This window comes from Bufo bufo, chromosome 2 (genome assembly GCF_905171765.1).
Source record: "Bufo bufo chromosome 2, aBufBuf1.1, whole genome shotgun sequence".
Lineage (NCBI taxonomy): Eukaryota > Metazoa > Chordata > Amphibia > Anura > Bufonidae > Bufo > Bufo bufo.
This window is the reverse complement of record NC_053390.1, coordinates 30,348,822-30,367,452: the sequence shown is the minus strand read 5'-3', so window position 1 is coordinate 30,367,452 and position 18,631 is coordinate 30,348,822. Positions and strand designations below refer to the sequence as shown.

The 18,631-nt window shown below is 41.6% G+C and overlaps 1 protein-coding gene across 2 annotated transcripts in view; it reads left to right on the top strand.

The window, feature by feature from the left end:
* The window catches only part of IL11RA (interleukin 11 receptor subunit alpha), a 90,173-nt gene that overhangs the window by 58,707 nt on the left and 12,835 nt on the right, over positions 1 to 18,631 (top strand). For both annotated transcript variants that reach the window (XM_040420840.1, XM_040420841.1), the window contains exon 5: positions 5,593 to 5,707. In XM_040420840.1, the coding sequence (XP_040276774.1) occupies positions 5,593 to 5,707 (115 nt within the window). The remainder of the gene's footprint in view (positions 1 to 5,592; positions 5,708 to 18,631) is intronic.

Sequence of the window (18,631 nt, the reverse complement as noted above, 5' to 3'; positions counted from 1 at the left end):
AAGACTGCCCCAACGACTAAGCAAGGTCTAGGACAAAGCTACTCATGTCATGGGTCAGCACGGTGTTTAGGATGTGGAGCTTGATGTGGAGAGTGGTTTGGATCTACACAATGCGCTTCTCAAAAGGCTGAACTTACAAAACTAAGGGCAAGAACAGTTGTCATGGGGTCACTGAAGAAGAGGACTTACAGGCTGTCTATTATACACAAAACCTTTGAAAGCACTAAATGAGGTCTAGGGTAGTGGTCTTCTGCCTGTGGCTGGCAAGCTGTAGAAAGACTACAACTCCCAGCGTGCTCATAGAGATGGTGGCTGCCATGTGAGAGTTTCTCCTGGTAGGAGCTGAATGTAGTCTTGCTGCGTGAGTAACCTTTCAGTCATTGCCCCCTCGGCCTTGAAACCCGACCTCACTCTCCGGCTGCCGGATCACTCACTGAACCCAGCAGACGTGAACACGAAAGGAGATGTAGTGATATCAAGTGTGGCATATATAACTAGGACTCCTCCTGGTGACCCGGTATCAGTTCTATATAACTAGGACTCCTCCTTGTGACTCTGTATCAGTTCTATATAACTAGGACTCCTCCTGGTGACTCAGTATCAGTTCTATATAACTAGGACTCCTCCTGGTGACTCAGTATCAGTTCTATATAACTAGGACTCCTCCTGGTGACTCAGTATCAGTTCTATATAACTAGGACTCCTCCTGGTGACTCAGTATCAGTTCTATATAACTAGGACTCCTCCTGGTGACCCAGTATCAGTTCTATATAACTAGGACTCCTCCTGGTGACTTAGTATCAGTTCTATTTAACTAGGACTCCGCCTGGTAACTCAGTATCAGTTCTATATAACTAGGACTCCTCCTGGTGACTTAGTATCAGTTCTATATAACTAGGACTCCTCCTGGTGACCCAGTATCAGTTCTATATAACTAGGACTCCTCCTGGTGACGCAGTATCAGTTCTATATAACTAGGACTCCTCCTGGTGACTCAGTATCAGATCTATATAACTAAGACTCCTCCTGGTGACCCGGTATCAGTTCTATATAACTAGGACTCCTCCTGGTGACCCGGTATCAGTTCTATATAACTAGGACTCCTCCTGGTGACCCGGTATCAGTTCTGTATAACTAGGACTCCTCCTGGTGACTTAGTATCAGTTCTATATAACTAGGACTCCGCCTGGTAACTCAGTATCAGTTTTATATAACTAGGACTCCTCCTGGTGACTTAGTATCAGTTCTATATAACTAGGACTCCTCCTGATGACTTAGTATCAGTTCTATATAACTAGGACTCCTCCTGGTGACTTAGTATCAGTTCTATATAACTAGGACTCCGCCTGGTGACTTAGTATCAGTTCTATATAACTAGGACTCCTCCTGGTGACCCGGTATCAGTTCTATATAACTAGGACTCCTCCTGGTGACTTAGTATCAGGTCTATATAACTAGGACTCCTCCTGGTGACTTAGTATCAGGTCTATATAACTAGGACTCCTCCTGGTGACTCAGTATCAGTTTTATATAACTAGGACTCCTCCTGGTGACTCCGTATCAGTTCTATATAACTAGGACTCCTCCTGGTGACTCAGTATCAGTTCTATATAACTAGGACTAGTCCTGGTGACTCAGTATCAGTTCTATATAACTAGGACTCCTCCTGGTGACCCAGTATCAGTTCTATATAACTAGGACTCCTCCTGGTGACTCAGTATCAGGTCTATATAACTAGGACTCCTCCTGGTGACCCAGTATCAGTTCTATATAACTAGGACTCCTCCTGGTGACCCAATATCAGTTCTATATAACTAGGACTCCTCCTGGTGACTCAGTATCAGTTCTATATAACTAGGACTCCTCCTGGTGACTCAGTATCAGTTCTGTATAACTAGGACTCCTCCTGGTGACCCAGTATCAGTTATATATAACTAGGACTCCTCCTGGTGACCCAATATCAGTTCTATATAACTAGGACTACTCCTAATGACCCAGTATCAGGTCTATATAACTAGGACTACTCCTGGTGACCCAGTATCAGTTCTATATAACTAGGACTCCTCCTGGTGACCCAGTATCAGTTCTATATAACTAGGACTCCTCCTGGTGACTCAGTATTAGTTCTATATAACTAGGAATCCTCCTGGTGACTCTGTATCAGTTCTATATAACTAGGACTCCTCCTGGTGACTCAGTATTAGTTCTATATAACTAGGACTCCTCCTGGTGACTCTGTATCAGTTCTATATAACTAGGACTCCTCCTAGTGACTTAGTATCAGTTCTATATAACTAGGACTCCTCCTGGTGACCCAGTATCAGGTCTATATAACTAGGACTCCTCCTGGTGACTCTGTATCAGTTCTATATAACTAGGACTCCTCCTGGTGACTCTGTATCAGGTCTATATAACTAGGACTCCTCCTGGTGACTCTGTATCAGTTCTATATAACTAGGACTCCACCTGGTGACTCAGTATCAGTTTTATATAACTAGGACTCCTCCTGGTGACCTAGTCTCAGTTCTATATAACTAGGACTCCTCCTGGTGACCCAGTATCAGTTCTATATAACTAGGAATCCTCCTGGTGACCCAGTATCAGGTCTATATAACTAGGACTCCTCCTGGTGACCCAGTATCAGTTCTATATAACTAGGACTCCTCCTGGTGACTCTGTATCAGTTCTATATAACTAGGACTCCTCCTGGTGACTCTGTATCAGTTCTATATAACTAGGACTCCTCCTGGTGAATCAGTATCAGTTTTATATAACTAGGACTCCTCCTGGTGACCTAGTCTCAGTTCTATATAACTAGGACTCCTCCTGGTGACCCAGTATCAGTTCTATATAACTAGGACTCCTCCTGGTGACCCAGTATCAGTTCTATATAACTAGGACTCCTCCTGGTGACTCAGTATTAGTTCTATATAACTAGGAATCCTCCTGGTGACTCTGTATCAGTTCTATATAACTAGGACTCCTCCTGGTGACTCTGTATCAGTTCTATATAACTAGGACTCCTCCTGGTGACTCTGTATCAGTTCTATATAACTAGGACTCCTCCTTGTGACTCAGTATCAGTTTTATATAACTAGGACTCCTCCTAGTGACCCAGTATCAGGTCTATATAACTAGGACTCCTCCTGGTGACCCGGTATCAGTTCTATATAACTAGGACTAGTCCTGGTGACTCAGTATCAGTTCTATATAACTAGGACTCCTCCTGGTGACTCAGTATCAGTTCTATATAACTAGGACTCCTCCTGGTGACTCAGTATCAGTTCTATATAACTAGGACTAGTCCTGGTGACCCAGTATCAGTTCTATATAACTAGGACTCCTCCTGGTGACTCAGTATCAGGTCTATATAACTAGGACTCCTCCTGGTGACCCAATATCAGTTCTATATAACTAGGACTCCTCCTGGTGACTCAGTATCAGTTCTATATAACTAGGACTCCTCCTGGTGACCCAGTATCAGTTCTGTATAACTAGGACTCCTCCTGGTGACCCAGTATCAGTTCTATATAACTAGGACTCCTCCTGGTGACCCAGTATCAGTTCTATATAACTAGGACTACTCCTAATGACCCAGTATCAGGTCTATATAACTAGGACTCCTCCTGGTGACCCAGTATCAGTTCTATATAACTAGGACTCCTCCTGGTGACCCAGTATCAGTTCTATATAACTAGGACTCCTCCTGGTGACTCAGTATCAGTTCTATATAACTAGGACTCCTCCTGGTGACTCAGTATCAGGTCTATATAACTAGGACTCCTCCTGGTGACTCTGTATCAGTTCTATATAACTAGGACTCCTCCTGGTGACCCAGTATCAGTTCTATATAACTAGGACTCCTCCTGGTGACTCTGTATCAGTTCTATATAACTAGGACTCCTCCTGGTGACTCTGTATCAGTTCTATATAACTAGGACTCCTCCTGGTGACCCAGTATCAGTTCTGTATAACTAGGACTCCTCATGGTGACCCAGTATCAGGTCTATATAACTAGGACTCCTCCATTGACCCAGTATCAGGTCTATATAACTAGGACTCCTCCTGGTGACTCTGTATCAGTTCTATATAACTAGGAATCCTCCTGGTGACTCTGTATCAGTTCTATATAACTAGGACTCCTCCATTGACCCAGTATCAGTTCTATATAACTAGGACTCCTCCTGGTGACTCTGTATCAGTTCTATATAACTAGGAATCCTCCTGGTGACTCTGTATCAGTTCTATATAACTAGGACTCCTCCTGGTGACTCAGTATCAGTTCTGTATAACTAGGACTCCTCCTGGTGACTTAGTATCAGTTCTGTATAACTAGGACTCCTCCTGGTGACCCAGTATCAGTTCTGTATAACTAGGACTCCTCCTGGTGACCCAGTATCAGGTCTAAATAACTAGGACTCCTCCATTGACCCAGTATCAGTTCTATATAACTAGGACTCCTCCTGGTGACTCTGTATCAGTTCTATATAACTAGGAATCCTCCTGGTGACTCTGTATCAGTTCTATATAACTAGGACTCCTCCTGGTGACTCAGTATCTGTTCTATATAACTAGGACTCCTCCTGGTGACCCAGTATCAGTTCTATATAACTAGGACTCCTCCTGGTGACCCAGTATCAGGTCTATATAACTAGGACTCCTCCATTGACCTAGTATCTGTTCTATATAACTAGGACTCCTCCTGGTGACCCAGTATCAGTTCTATATAACTAGGACTCCTCCTGGTGACTCAGTATCAGTTTTATATAACTAGGACTCCTCCTGGTGACTCAGTATTAGTTCTATATAACTAGGACTCCTCCTGGTGACCCAGTATCAGGTCTATATAACTAGGACTCCTCCTGGTGACCCAGTATCAGTTCTATATAACTAGGACTCCTCCTTGTGACTCAGTATTAGTTCTATATAACTAGGACTCCTCCTGGTGACCCAGTATCAGGTCTATATAACTAGGACTCCTCCTGGTGACCCAGTATCAGTTCTATATAACTAGGACTAGTCCTGGTGACTCAGTATCAGTTCTATATAACTAGGACTCCTCCTGGTGACCCAGTATCAGTTCTATATAACTAGGACTCCTCCTGGTGACCCAGTATCAGTTCTATATAACTAGGACTCCTCCTGGTGACCCAGTATCAGGTCTATATAACTAGGACTCCTCCTGGTGACTCTGTATCAGTTCTATATAACTAGGACTCCTCCTGGTGACCCGGTATCAGTTCTATATAACTAGGACTCCTCCTGGTGACCCAGTATCAGGTCTATATAACTAGGACTCCTCCATTGACCCAGTATCTGTTCTATATAACTAGGACTCCTCCTGGTGACCCAGTATCAGTTCTATATAACTAGGACTCCTCCTGGTGACCCAGTATCAGTTCTATATAACTAGGACTCCTCCTGGTGACCCAGTATCAGTTCTGTATAACTAGGACTCCTCCTGGTGACCCAGTATCAGTTCTATATAACTAGGACTCCTCCTGGTGACCCGGTATCAGTTCTGTATAACTAGGACTCCTCTTTGGAGTCCTGTATAATTTTAATACTAACTTTTCTTCCTTTCTCTTCCAGATCCTCCTGGGATTCCCTCCGTTTCCTGCCGAGCCGCAGATTATCACAACTTTTCCTGTGTTTGGAGCTCCAGCGTGGAGACGTTGCTGCCTACCAGATTCATCGCGTCGTACCGGTGAGATGACGCTCTGTACCCTAATGAAGCAGAGCTGCAGTGTAAAGCATGGGAAATAAGAAAAAAGCCTCCAGTCCTCTAGTCGATGAGTGGAGGTCTCAGTATTGCCCTTGGTCAGGGTCTCACTGTTGATGTAAGCTGTGGGCCCCTGGCAGCGGGTCACTTCTGTGCAGGTTCCAGGATATTGGCTGGTGACCCGATGCAGGTGTGAGGAGCAGCGAGGGTTTAGCATTCAGCGGTGGGAGCGGCGCTCAGCTCGCAGGTACTATCGTTCTCTTGGTCCCATGTGGGTGTCTGTACATAGCACACAACGCTCCCCCTATGCTGCGCACACAGCCTCCATTCAGCCGCCTCTGGCACTGGGATCCTTATCGCTGCCGCTGGCGGGCGCAAGAAGGAAGGGGGGGGGATGGAAGGGCGCCGCTGCTCCACACACTGAGGAGGCTCATTGATCTGTTCCTTCACCGTCCTGGGGTCCTGCTCCAGTAGTGGGGGGCATTAGTGATTGTCCTATTGTGGTAATAGCAGAATGCAAGGACACAAGACCGGTAATTTAGACGCCGCTCGTAGTCCTAAGTTATGTAGAGGCGCCGGCGCATTATCCGGCGCCATTTAACAAGAATAAATCCACGCCAGCTCCCTCGCTGTAATTTCCTTTGCCAAAAACAGGCGACTAAAATAGGCGGGGGGAAAAAGGCGCAGATTTTGTGACAACATTTGCGCCTTAAATACACCAAAAAGGCGTAGTCATCGGCGGATTGCCGCAGTGACTCCCATATTAAAGGGGAGTTGTAGTTTCTCATCAGGTGGAGAGCCCCAGGTTGGAGGTCAGTTCTTCGTCTCCCCAAGACAGGGATGACCATGGTGCGCGTGAGCAGGCCACGCTCGAGGTCTGACGCCGGAGCGGTGGAGACATCATGGATGGCCCAGACCCAGCAACGTCCTACTCCAGAGATCAATGGCTGCACTGTTGTGGTCTCTGAAATGTCAGGGCATGCTGGGAGTTGTAGTTTCTCATCAGGTGGAGAGCCCCAGGTTGGAGGTCAGTTCTTCGTCTCCCCAAGACAGGGATGACCATGGTGCGCGTGAGCAGGCCGCGCTCGGGGTCTGACGCCGGAGCGGTGGAGACATCATGGATGGCCCAGACCCAGCAACGTCCTACTCCAGAGATCAATAGCTGCACTGTTGTGGTCTCTGAAATGTCAGGGCATGCTGGGAGTTGTAGTTTCTCATCAGGTGGAGAGCCCCAGGTTGGAGGTCAGTTCTTCGTCTCCCCAAGACAGGGATGACCATGGTGCGCGTGAGCAGGCCGCGCTCGGGGTCTGACGCCGGAGCCGGTGTGAAGGCTTTTCTGTGCGTCTGATATTTTTGGTGTTTATTTGTCTTTAGCTGCTCAGGAAATGGCAGGAAATTAACATAATGGCAGCAATTACACTGGCGGGATGACTTCAGAGGAGGATGCGAGGGGCCTCTGGGGCTGCCTAAAATCATCACCGAATCTGGCATTATTATTATCTCTCATATTTATTACCGTAAATCACATAAAACAGAAGAAGGAAACACAAAGGTCAATGAAAACTCCAAGATAAAAATCATATCGTTATCAGGAAGCAAAATATAATTATTGTAAGAAAATGGTAAAAAAAAATAATAAATATAACAACATTTTATAATAGTAATAATCATGAGAAGATGATGTAAATCTAATAAATAAGACCATAAATTCCTAATATGATAAATAATGGCAAAAGAAATACAATAAAATGATATGATATCTATATTCATATTATTAATATCATTCCACCGGCATTTATTTTATTATTGTTAGATTTCTATTATTACATTTAGATTTTTACATAATGTAATTATCATAATTATTCATAATATTACTACTGTTATTTTTTTTTTTATTAGTATTATTACTGTTTTTATTCTTATGATCTTTTTTTTATGTTCTAGTTGTTATATTATATTGTCATATATTATGTTATATTATTATCGGTAAATTATTATTATTTATGTTTCTTTTCTAGTTATTATATTATTACTATAGGATTATTACTATAGGATTATTATTATTATTGTTTTTATTATTCTAACATTTTTGTTATTTTCTGATTATATTATATATCTATTTTCTTTATGCACTTATATAGCGCCGACATATTCCGCAGCGCTGTACAGACATTATCATTACACGCTGCCCCGGTGGGGCTCACAATCTAAGTTCTTTATCAGTACGTCTTTGGCGTGTGGGAGGAAACGAGTATATATATATATATATATATATATGATTTTACGCTCCTTCTGCTCCTGGGCCGTGCTGTCACTCACAGTTTTTTCCATAATTTTGGAAAATCTTGCAGGATAATGACCTGTGTGGCCGTAATAGTAAATGAGATCCGTGTGTGCTGCGCCCCGGCCCGTGGCGGGGGAGGGGGTGATGTGTTCCAGGGTAGTTTTCTTTTTACATTTTTCTATGAGATGGGCCGGGCCTCTGCCAATTTCGGGTCAGCAAGCGCTGGGATGCCATGCCAGAGCGAGCGCGGGATTGTGGGTAATGAAAACATGCAGGGAAGGAACATGTGTTTCTGCTGCCGGCTGCAGAAGGGAAATGGGCCTCATTGTACAAACGTGCAGAACAAGGCGCTTCTGTCTGCCAGGGGCGAGGGGCGACTTTGGGGAAAGTTCTCAATGCAAAGTCCTACAGACCTAAACTTGTTTCCCGCTCCGTATGGTAAAGATCTGAAATATTCCCTGGATTCTTACTCTATAATTCTGACTGCACTGTACATGAACAAAAGTATGTGCCCCCCCGGCATCACCTCCGTATAGCTAACCATAGACATCAATAAGGAGCTGGTTACTCTCTCCTTGGAAAGCTTCCTATTAGACTTTGGTGGACGTTATTGAGGCCCATCATGTGGGTGATGAGTTCTGGCTCATTATCTAGAAGTTGGGTCATTATAAGAACTTTTAGTATTAGGTTACTTCCAACTCCTCTTAAGTACGACTCATGTTCTTCCAGATGATCTAAGTCTCATTCCCAACCCTCCACTTCTTGCTTTCATGTCATGTTTGTCCCTTCTCGTGATCTCAGTCTTATAGGCTGAAGCTCTGGTTGTGTTTCTTGGGGGAGCTTCACGCTTGATTCTTGGTGGATCTTCTGGTTTAGTTTCTTTCTCATCCACAAGATTCTCAAAAAACTTCACCAGTCAAGGTCAATACTTTTCCATCCATGATGAGCCACCTACAATGTCACAGTAGGACCCCCTTCCCTATGGAACAGCTTCAATCTTTAGATCTATACAAGGTTTTTCATGATCATTCATGGTCTGCCTGGGGTTCTTGGCCCAGACCTGATACAGGAGGGACATATTAAATCCAAATAATTAAAAAAATGTAAATGGATCATTTATCTTCCCCAGTGAGGCTGCAGGTCGGACGTCCGGCTGTCCATATGCTGATGATGGGTTTTTGGCACCATTGCCCATCAGATGTTCCTTCAGATGAACCTTGGTTTCTCTCCAGTCCCCAAGCAGGAAATATCATCATGGACCGTCAGCCAATCTCTGGGAGGATCCTTCTATTTATAACATCTGCTTTGTCTGCCTCCTGTGATCCATCAGACTGGTCTGCACCGAGGCCTCTTGGATCCCGGCCATCCTCTTCTTAGAGAATTCTAATTTAAAGGGGTTTTCCCATCCGGACATTTGTGATATGTCATAAATATCAGATAGTTGCGGGTCCCACCTCTTGGACCCCCTCTTATCTCAAGAACGGGGCCTCAACATGAAAGCATAGCAAGCTGAGCAGAGCGTTCTTCATTCGCCTTGTGGCCCTTTCTTTGATCCCAAAGGAGGGATTTGCTCCTATCCCACCATTATGGATTATGCTATTAGGGAAAGAACATACCCCTTTATGCTGAATCCACCGATCTCTTAGGGTCCTGCTGACCATCTAATGTGTACAGTGGCCTCCTGACTCTCCCCTGATGGCAGGGGAGATAAGGATCAGGCGGTGGGATCCTGCCCTCCCCTCTCCCGATTTAGGAGGCCATGCATGCTCTTCTGAGCCGAGCATGCATGTGTATGGGGGGTGGTCAGAGATCACGAACTATCTAATGTATGGTTGGCTTTAGGGTCCAATTGGGAAAATTTAATAAATGAAGTTAATGCATAAATAGCAACATTACCAAGATAAAGTTTGTCCATGGGCCCTCAATTCTAAGGGCCCCATAGAAATACCACTGCCTCCCTCTATAGTGGTTATACCACTGACCATAGGAAGGTTTGGATACATTAGTATCTTATCCCATCTACAATGTATCCGACCCAGACTCCAAAGTAACTCTGTGACGCCTCGCACCAGATGGATCGAATATTTCACCATAAGACATGAGCATGACTTGTCCAGATCCCCCCCGGTGAGTGTAATTATTGCCCCTCGGCCCACCCATCGCTGCATTTGTTTAATCTTAATAACAGAGCATCAATCACAAAGGGAAGTCGCCCCGAGGGAGGCGATGCAGGAATCCTCCACAGATCTGCAATCCTATCTCCGAGGCTCTTCCCTGATCACTCACCGTAGATATAATTACAGGGCCTGGAACGCCAGTTACGTCCATCTCCATCCAATTACACCGACCCCCTCGGCAGTGAATGTGTCACAGCCTGTGTAATCGGTGGCAGCTTTCCAGGCGCAGCTGAGAGGCAGAAAAACCATTATGATCCGTATAATGTTAGTGATGAGAGCAGCCCAGGATCCATAGTTATCACTGTATCATGGACACATGCAATGTCATACATCCTATAGATTACATATGTTATTGGACTGCATCTTACCAAGCATCACCCCTGTCTAATCAACGCCAAACACTACCCTCAGGGTACTGACTAATACCGTACAAAATGTACTAATTCGAAACAAAACAAGAATATAACTACTATAATACTGCTCCTATGTACAAGAATATAACTACTATAATACTGCTCCTATGTACAAGAATATAACTACTATAATACTGCTCATATGTACAAGAATATAACTACTATAATACTGCTCCTATGTACAAGAATATAACTACTATAATACTGCTCCTATGTACAAGAATATAACTACTATAATACTGCCTCCTATGTACAAGAATATAACTACTATAATACTGCCTCCTATGTACAAGAATATAACTACTATAATACTGCCTCCTATGTACAAGAATATAACTACTATAATACTGCCTCCTATGTACAAGAATATAACTACTATAATACTGCTCCTATGTACAAGAATATAACTACTATAATACTGCTCTATGTACAAGAATATAACTACTATAATACTGCTCCTATGTACAATAATATAACTACTATAATACTGCTCCTATATACAAGAATATAACTACTATAATACTGCTCCTATATACAAGAATATAACTACTATAATACTGCTCCTATGTACAAGAATATAACTACTATAATACTGCTCTATGTACAAGAATATAACTACTATAATACTGCTCCTATGTACAAGAATATAACTACTATAATACTGCCTCATATGTACAAGAATATAACTACTATAATACTGCTCCTATGTACAAGAATATAACTACTATAATACTGCTCCTATGTACAAGAATATAACTACTATAATACTGCTCCTATGTACAAGAATATAACTACTATAATACTGCTCTATGTACAAGAATATAACTACTATAATACTGCTCTATGTACAAGAATATAACTACTATAATACTGCCTCATATGTACAAGAATATAACTACTATAATACTGCTCCTATGTACAAGAATATAACTACTATAATACTGCTCCTATGTACAAGAATATAACTACTATAATACTGCTCCTATGTACAAGAATATAACTACTATAATACTGCCTCCTATGTAAGAGAATATAACTACTATAATACTGCCCCTATGTACAAGAATATAACTACTATAATACTGCTCCTATGTACAAGAATATAACTACTATAATACTGCTTCTATGTACAATAATATAACTACTATAATACTGCTTCTATGTACAATAATATAACTACTATAATACTGCTCCTATGTACAAGAATATAACTACTATAATACTGCTCCTATGTACAAGACTATAACTACTATAATACTGCTCCTATGTACAAGAATATAACTACTATAATACTGCCCCTATGTACAAGAATATAACTACTATAATACTGCTCCTATGTACAAGAATATAACTACTATAATACTGCTCCTATGTACAAGACTATTACTACTATAATACTGCCTCCTATGTACAGGAATATAACTACTATAATACTGCTCCTATGTACAAGAATATAACTACTATAATACTGCCTCCTATGTACAAGAATATAACTACTATAATACTGCTCCTATGTACAAGAATATAACTACTATAATACTGCTTCTATGTACAATAATATAACTACTATAATACTGCTCCTATATACAAGAATATAACTACTATAATACTGCTCCTATGTACAAGAATATAACTACTATAATACTGCCTCCTATGTACAAGAATATAACTACTATAATACTGCTCTATGTACAAGAATATAACTACTATAATACTGCCTCATATGTACAAGAATATAACTACTATAATACTGCTCCTATGTACAAGAATATAAATACTATAATACTGCTACTATGTACAAGAATATAGTTACTATAATACTGCTCCTATGTACAAGAATATAACTACTATAATACTGCTCTATGTACAAGATTATAACTACTATAATACTGCTACTATGTACAAGAATATAGTTACTATAATACTGCTCCTATGTACAAGAATATAACTACTATAATACTGCCTCCTATGCACAAGAATATAACTACTATAATACTGCCTCCTATGTACAAGAATATAACTACTATAATACTGCCTCCTATGTACAAGAATATAACTACTATAATACCGCTCCTATGTACAAGAATATAACTACTATAATACTGCTCTATGTACAAGATTATAACTACTATAATACTGCTCCTATGTACAAGAATATAACTACTATAATACTGCTACTATGTACAAGAATATAACTACTATAATACTGCCTCCTATGTACAAGAATATAACTACTATAATACTGCTCCTATGTACAAGAATATGACTACTATAATACTGCTCCTATGTACAAGAATATAACTACTATAATACTGCTCCTATGTACTAGAATATAACTACTATAATACTGCCTCCTATGTACAAGAATATAACTACTATAATACTGCTCCTATGTACAAGAATATAACTACTATAATACTGCCTCCTATGTACAAGGATATAACTACTATAATACTGCTACTATGTACAAGAATATAACTACTATAATACTGCTCCTATGTACAAAAATATAACTACTATAATACTGCTCCTATGTACAAGAATATAACTACTATAATACTGCCTCCTATGTACAAGAATATAACTACTATAATACTGCCTGCTAGGTACAGGAATATAACTACTATAATACTGCTCCTATGTACAAGAATATAACTACTATAATACTGCCTCCTATGTACAAGGATATAACTACTATAATACTGCTCCTATGTACAAGAATATAACTACTATAATACTGCTCCTATGTACAAGAATATAACTACTATAATACTGTCTCCTATGTACAAGAATATAACTACTATAATACTGCTCCTATGTACAAGAATATAACTACTATAATACTGCTCCTATGTACAAGAATATAACTACTATAATACTGCTCTATGTACAAGAATATAACTACTATAATACTGCCTCCTATGTACAAGAATATAACTACTATAATACTGCCTCCTATGTACTAGAATATAACTACTATAATACTGCTCTTATGTACAAGAATATAACTACTATAATACTGCTCCTATGTACAAGAATATAACTACTATAATACTGGCCCTATGTACAAGAATATAACTACTATAATACTGCTCTTATGTACAAGAATATAACTACTATAATACTGCTCCTATGTACAAGAATATAACTACTATAATACTGCTCCTATGTACAAGAATATAACTACTATAATACTGCCTCCTATGTACAAGAATATAACTAATATAATACTGCTCCTATGTACAATAATATAACTACTATAATACTGCTCCTATGTACAAGAATATAACTACTATAATACTGCTCCTATGTACAAGAATATAACTACTATAATACTGCTCTATGTACAAGAATATAACTACTATAATACTGCTCCTATGTACAAGAATATAACTACTATAATACTGCTCTATGTACAAGAATATAACTACTATAATACTGCTCCTATGTACTAGAATATAACTACTATAATACTGCTCCTATGTACAAGAATATAACTACTATAATACTGCCTCCTATGTACAAGAATATAACTACTATAATACTGCACCTATGTACAAGAATATAACTACTATAATACTGCCTAGTTGTATACTGTCAGTATATGAAAGAGTAGTTGGGTGAGGTATATGTACATCCTGTTACACATTATAACCTGTGTTGGGGTTGGTGTGTATATCGGTCTCTTCATGTTGATGTTATATTGCGGGCTTTTCTATAGACAGTACTTGGCAGTGTGGTTTGGTGTATTCTGTATAATCCGGCCTCCTCCTCCTCGTGCTGTGATATCATCTGATCAGTGAATGGCTTCTACAGATAGATGCTTTGAATGAGACAAATGCTTCTGTGACTCAGGGTCTTGTCATCTCAGTCAGTGAATGGAATCTCCCTTGGCTGTCATTAACCCCGAGACTTCTGGAACGGATTGCTGTTTATGTAACGGCTGGGGACGCTCCACAGCTGAGGTCGGGATCAGGCTGAGGTCATGTGATGTGGCCCCGTGGCCCCCGGGGAGCTCTGCAGACATTGTGTTGTGCTGCAGGAATGGCGTCTGATTCCACTGAAACAGATCAGATGTCGGGTGTGCAGATAAGTATGTGACCCCCCCCCCCCCCCCCCCCCCAAGTAAATCCGAATTCTGGAGCAGCTCCTGTAATATACCATCGCACGTGGCTGCAGCCATCACTGGTGTCAGTCAAATAAACCACAGATTTTACGATCACGGATGCCAGGCGCGTGGAATGTGTGTGTGTGGGGGGGGCATGGTTTTCGGTGGTATTAGTTCCCTCCTAAAGTTGATTCCTCCCCTGATAAAAGTTTTCTGTAATAAAAAGTAATAGGAAAAAGTTCTACAACTTTCTGATTCTGCAAAATGTTCCAAGATCTCTGCTTGCTGTCAGTGAATGAGAACATTCTTGTTTACATTCAGAGGCTAAAATCCTAGGTCTTCTCCTGCTGATGGATTGTTACATTGTGTCAGTGTAGGTGATACAAGGTAACAAAACCCTGGATGACGCGGGAGGTGGGGATACTTTTACAATCATGTCCGTACGTTAGTGTCCCTTTAAGCTTCAGGCCATCCAGTGTGAGCCTGTAACTCCCAGCATGCTGCCTCCCTACAGGAGATGCTTGGAGTTGTAGTTGTGCAGTAGCACCTGGCTGTATTACCTTGTTGATACAGTCTGGTGTTTATCCTACCACTACTCTCAACATGCTCCTTGCTTACAGGAGATGCTGGGGGTTTTAGTTGTACAATATCTCTCAGCTGGAGGCCTGTGTGGACCAGAAGATAGGTTGGTTGCCATGCATACAGACTTTTCTTACACTACTACAACTCCCAACATGTTCATGGCTTACAGGAAATGCTTGGTGTTGTAGTTGTATAGACCGTGTTGGCCAGTTGATGGGCTGGCACCCATATATACAGACTATTCTTATCCAACTGCAACTCCTGACATGCTGCTTGCTTACAGGAGATGCTGGGGGTTGTAGTTGTTCAGGAGCTGCAGAACTTCAACTCCCATTTGATAATGTCTACATGTCAGCTAAGTGATTCCTCTTCCCCGCGGCAGGAGGCGCTCTGATAACACTGGGAAGGTGTAGGCAGTCAGGTGCCTCCTGCGGATGTGTGAAGTTGCGCTGGGCGCCTCTCTGGTGCTGTGGTCTCTGGGCGGCCGTCCTTGTGGTCAGGGGTCAGTCTGCTGTGGTTAATGAGGTCAAAGACCAGCGAGGAGCCCAGTCACTGTGGCGGAATCTGCACAGGGGGCAACTCACCCCATCAGGGGTTAAAGGGCTCGTTGTGGTGATGTCGCCCAGTGTGAGGTCCTTCTCCAGGAACTATGAAATCCTCTGTACTATCTCAGATGTCTACGTGCATAGACTCCCTCACTCCTGCCTCTGCTCGGGTATAGGGGGCGCTGCACATCTGGTTCACAGCACCAATAATTAAATTGAATAGAGCTCACCATAGATATGCCCACCGGGCGACGGCGAGCAGGTATACAATGAAGAGGAGGCAGCGCTGGCACGGCATGCACCTTCTCTTCAAACAGCTGATCGGCGGGGGTGCCGGGTGTCGGACCCCCACCAATCTGATATTGATGACCTATCCTGAGGATAGGTCGTCAATAAAAATAACTTGGACAACCCCTTTAAGATGGAGAGGTGCTACACTATGGCGTTAAATCATCTGTCACCAGGATCAACCCTATTAAACCATACATACTGCCTGGTAGGGTTCATCATACTGATTAAAACTATACCTTTCTTTCGTCAGTGTGCTAAACAGCTGCAGAGGTATCTGAGTTTTTATCCATATTCAAATGAGACATTGGAGCACCAAGAGGTGGGGCTGAATCCTTTGAGCAGTGCTTTGTAAAACCCCCTGTGCTCTGCACACACTCCCTTCCCCTTAATTGACAGAGCAGTATACTAAGGGCAGAGCTGTGTCCTAGAGTCTACATATCATATACACTATGTACTATAGCTTTACCACACTGAGATCTTCTCTGAAAGCTAATCTACATATAATATACACTATGTACTATGTACTTTAGCTTTACCACACTGAGATCTGCACAGAAAGCTAATCTACATATCATATACACTATGTACTATAGCTTTACCACACTGAGCTCTGCTCAGAAAGGTAATCTACATATCATATACACTATGTACTATAGCTTTACCACACTGAGATCTGCTCAGAAAGCTAATCTACATATCATATACACTATGTACTATAGCTTTACCACACTGAGCTCTGCTCAGAAAGGTAATCTACATATCATATACACTATGTACTATAGCTTTACCACACTGAGATCTGCTCAGAAAGCTAATCTACATATCATATACACTATGTACTATAGCTTTACCACACTGAGATCTGCTCAGAAAGGTAATCTACATATCATATACACTATGTACTATAGCTTTACCACACTGAGATCTGCTCAGAAAGCTAATCTACATATCATATACACTATGTACTATAGCTTTACCACACAGAGATCTGCTTAGAAAGCTAATCTACATATCATATAGACTATGTACTATATCTTTACCACACTGAGCTCTGCTCAGAAAGCTATACTACATATCATATACACTATGTACTATAGCTTTACCACATTGAGCTCTGTTCAGAAAGCTAATCTACATATCACTTCTTTATTCACATGCACAATATATGAATATAGACACCAGTAATGTGGGTGATGCTATAGCTTGGTGGTAAGTGCCTGGTTTTGTATGTAAAGATCCCAGGTTTGAATACTGGGAGAGACTTCCGGGGGGTTTTTCTTCCACATTTAACCTCCTAATAAAAGTCTATATCCGTATCATATTGAGAATAATGTTTTTAAGCTTAAAAAACGAATACATTTTACTGGTTTCTTTATAATCATATATTGTGCCTGTGAATAAATCAGTAATAGTTTTCTAAGCCCAAAAAAAAACCACTATTCACAATATGGTAAGGTTATTGTTATTACATAATTATATATTATTTATTATAGTATAGCCTTTTATTATGGGTGAAATGAGAGAGAAGAAAAATAACAGAAAAAAAAGTTAATGTAAGTTTTTCCCAGGATTCACACCCGAGATCTCTACATGCAGAACCATGCACTTAGCACCAAGCTACAGCATTGCCACTTAGGGAAGCATGTGTTTTCTATACTTAGAAGCTCACTCACATTACTGGGGTCTGTATAACCATATATTGTGCCTGTGAACAGAGACGGCCTTGCGGTTCTTCCGGCGGTCGTTTCGCGGCGAACTTTGCATGTTCGAGATTCGCCGAGCATGCGAACATATGGAGAAATTCGCGCCCCTTTACATTATGAAGAACTTTGACCCATGACACATCCATTAGGTGGTACAGGACAGCCAATTAAGACGTTTCAGCACATGGACAGACCCCCTACCTTATAAATAGACCTGATCTGGCCGCCATTTTACATCCTGTGTTTTGTCAGTGTAGGGAGAGGTTGCTGTGTGGAGCAGGGACAGGCTGTTAGGGACACCAAACGCTAACTAATAGGGCCACAAAGGTCATTTTAAGGACTGGTATAGGTGTGCTATCGAGAGGTGTGATACACAGAGGGGTGCGATATACTTATAATATACTTTTATAATGAGTCAAAAACACATAGATCTATATAGTGATCACCTGAAAGTCAGGGGCCTAGGGGCTTACTAGGGCCATTTTTATATAGGGTAAGGTTCCGGACGGGGTCGCTCTTATCAGGGCGGGTGGTCTGTGGTTAGACTATCAGGGCCAGAATACCACCCCCTGTAGGCCAATATCAGGGACAGTTCTTTGCCCACCCTGTCCTTCAATACCACATCATCATCTAGCCCAGGGATGGATGGTTTTTGCTTTCCCTCTGGGATTCATGGATGTGCACTGGAACCCCCCGGATTGGGGTAGGACATATGGTTTCTGATTTAGTGCCGCCGAGCACTTGTTATTGCCGACCACATCTATGCTTTTTGCTTAAAGGGGTTCTGCACTTTGTTTTAACTGATG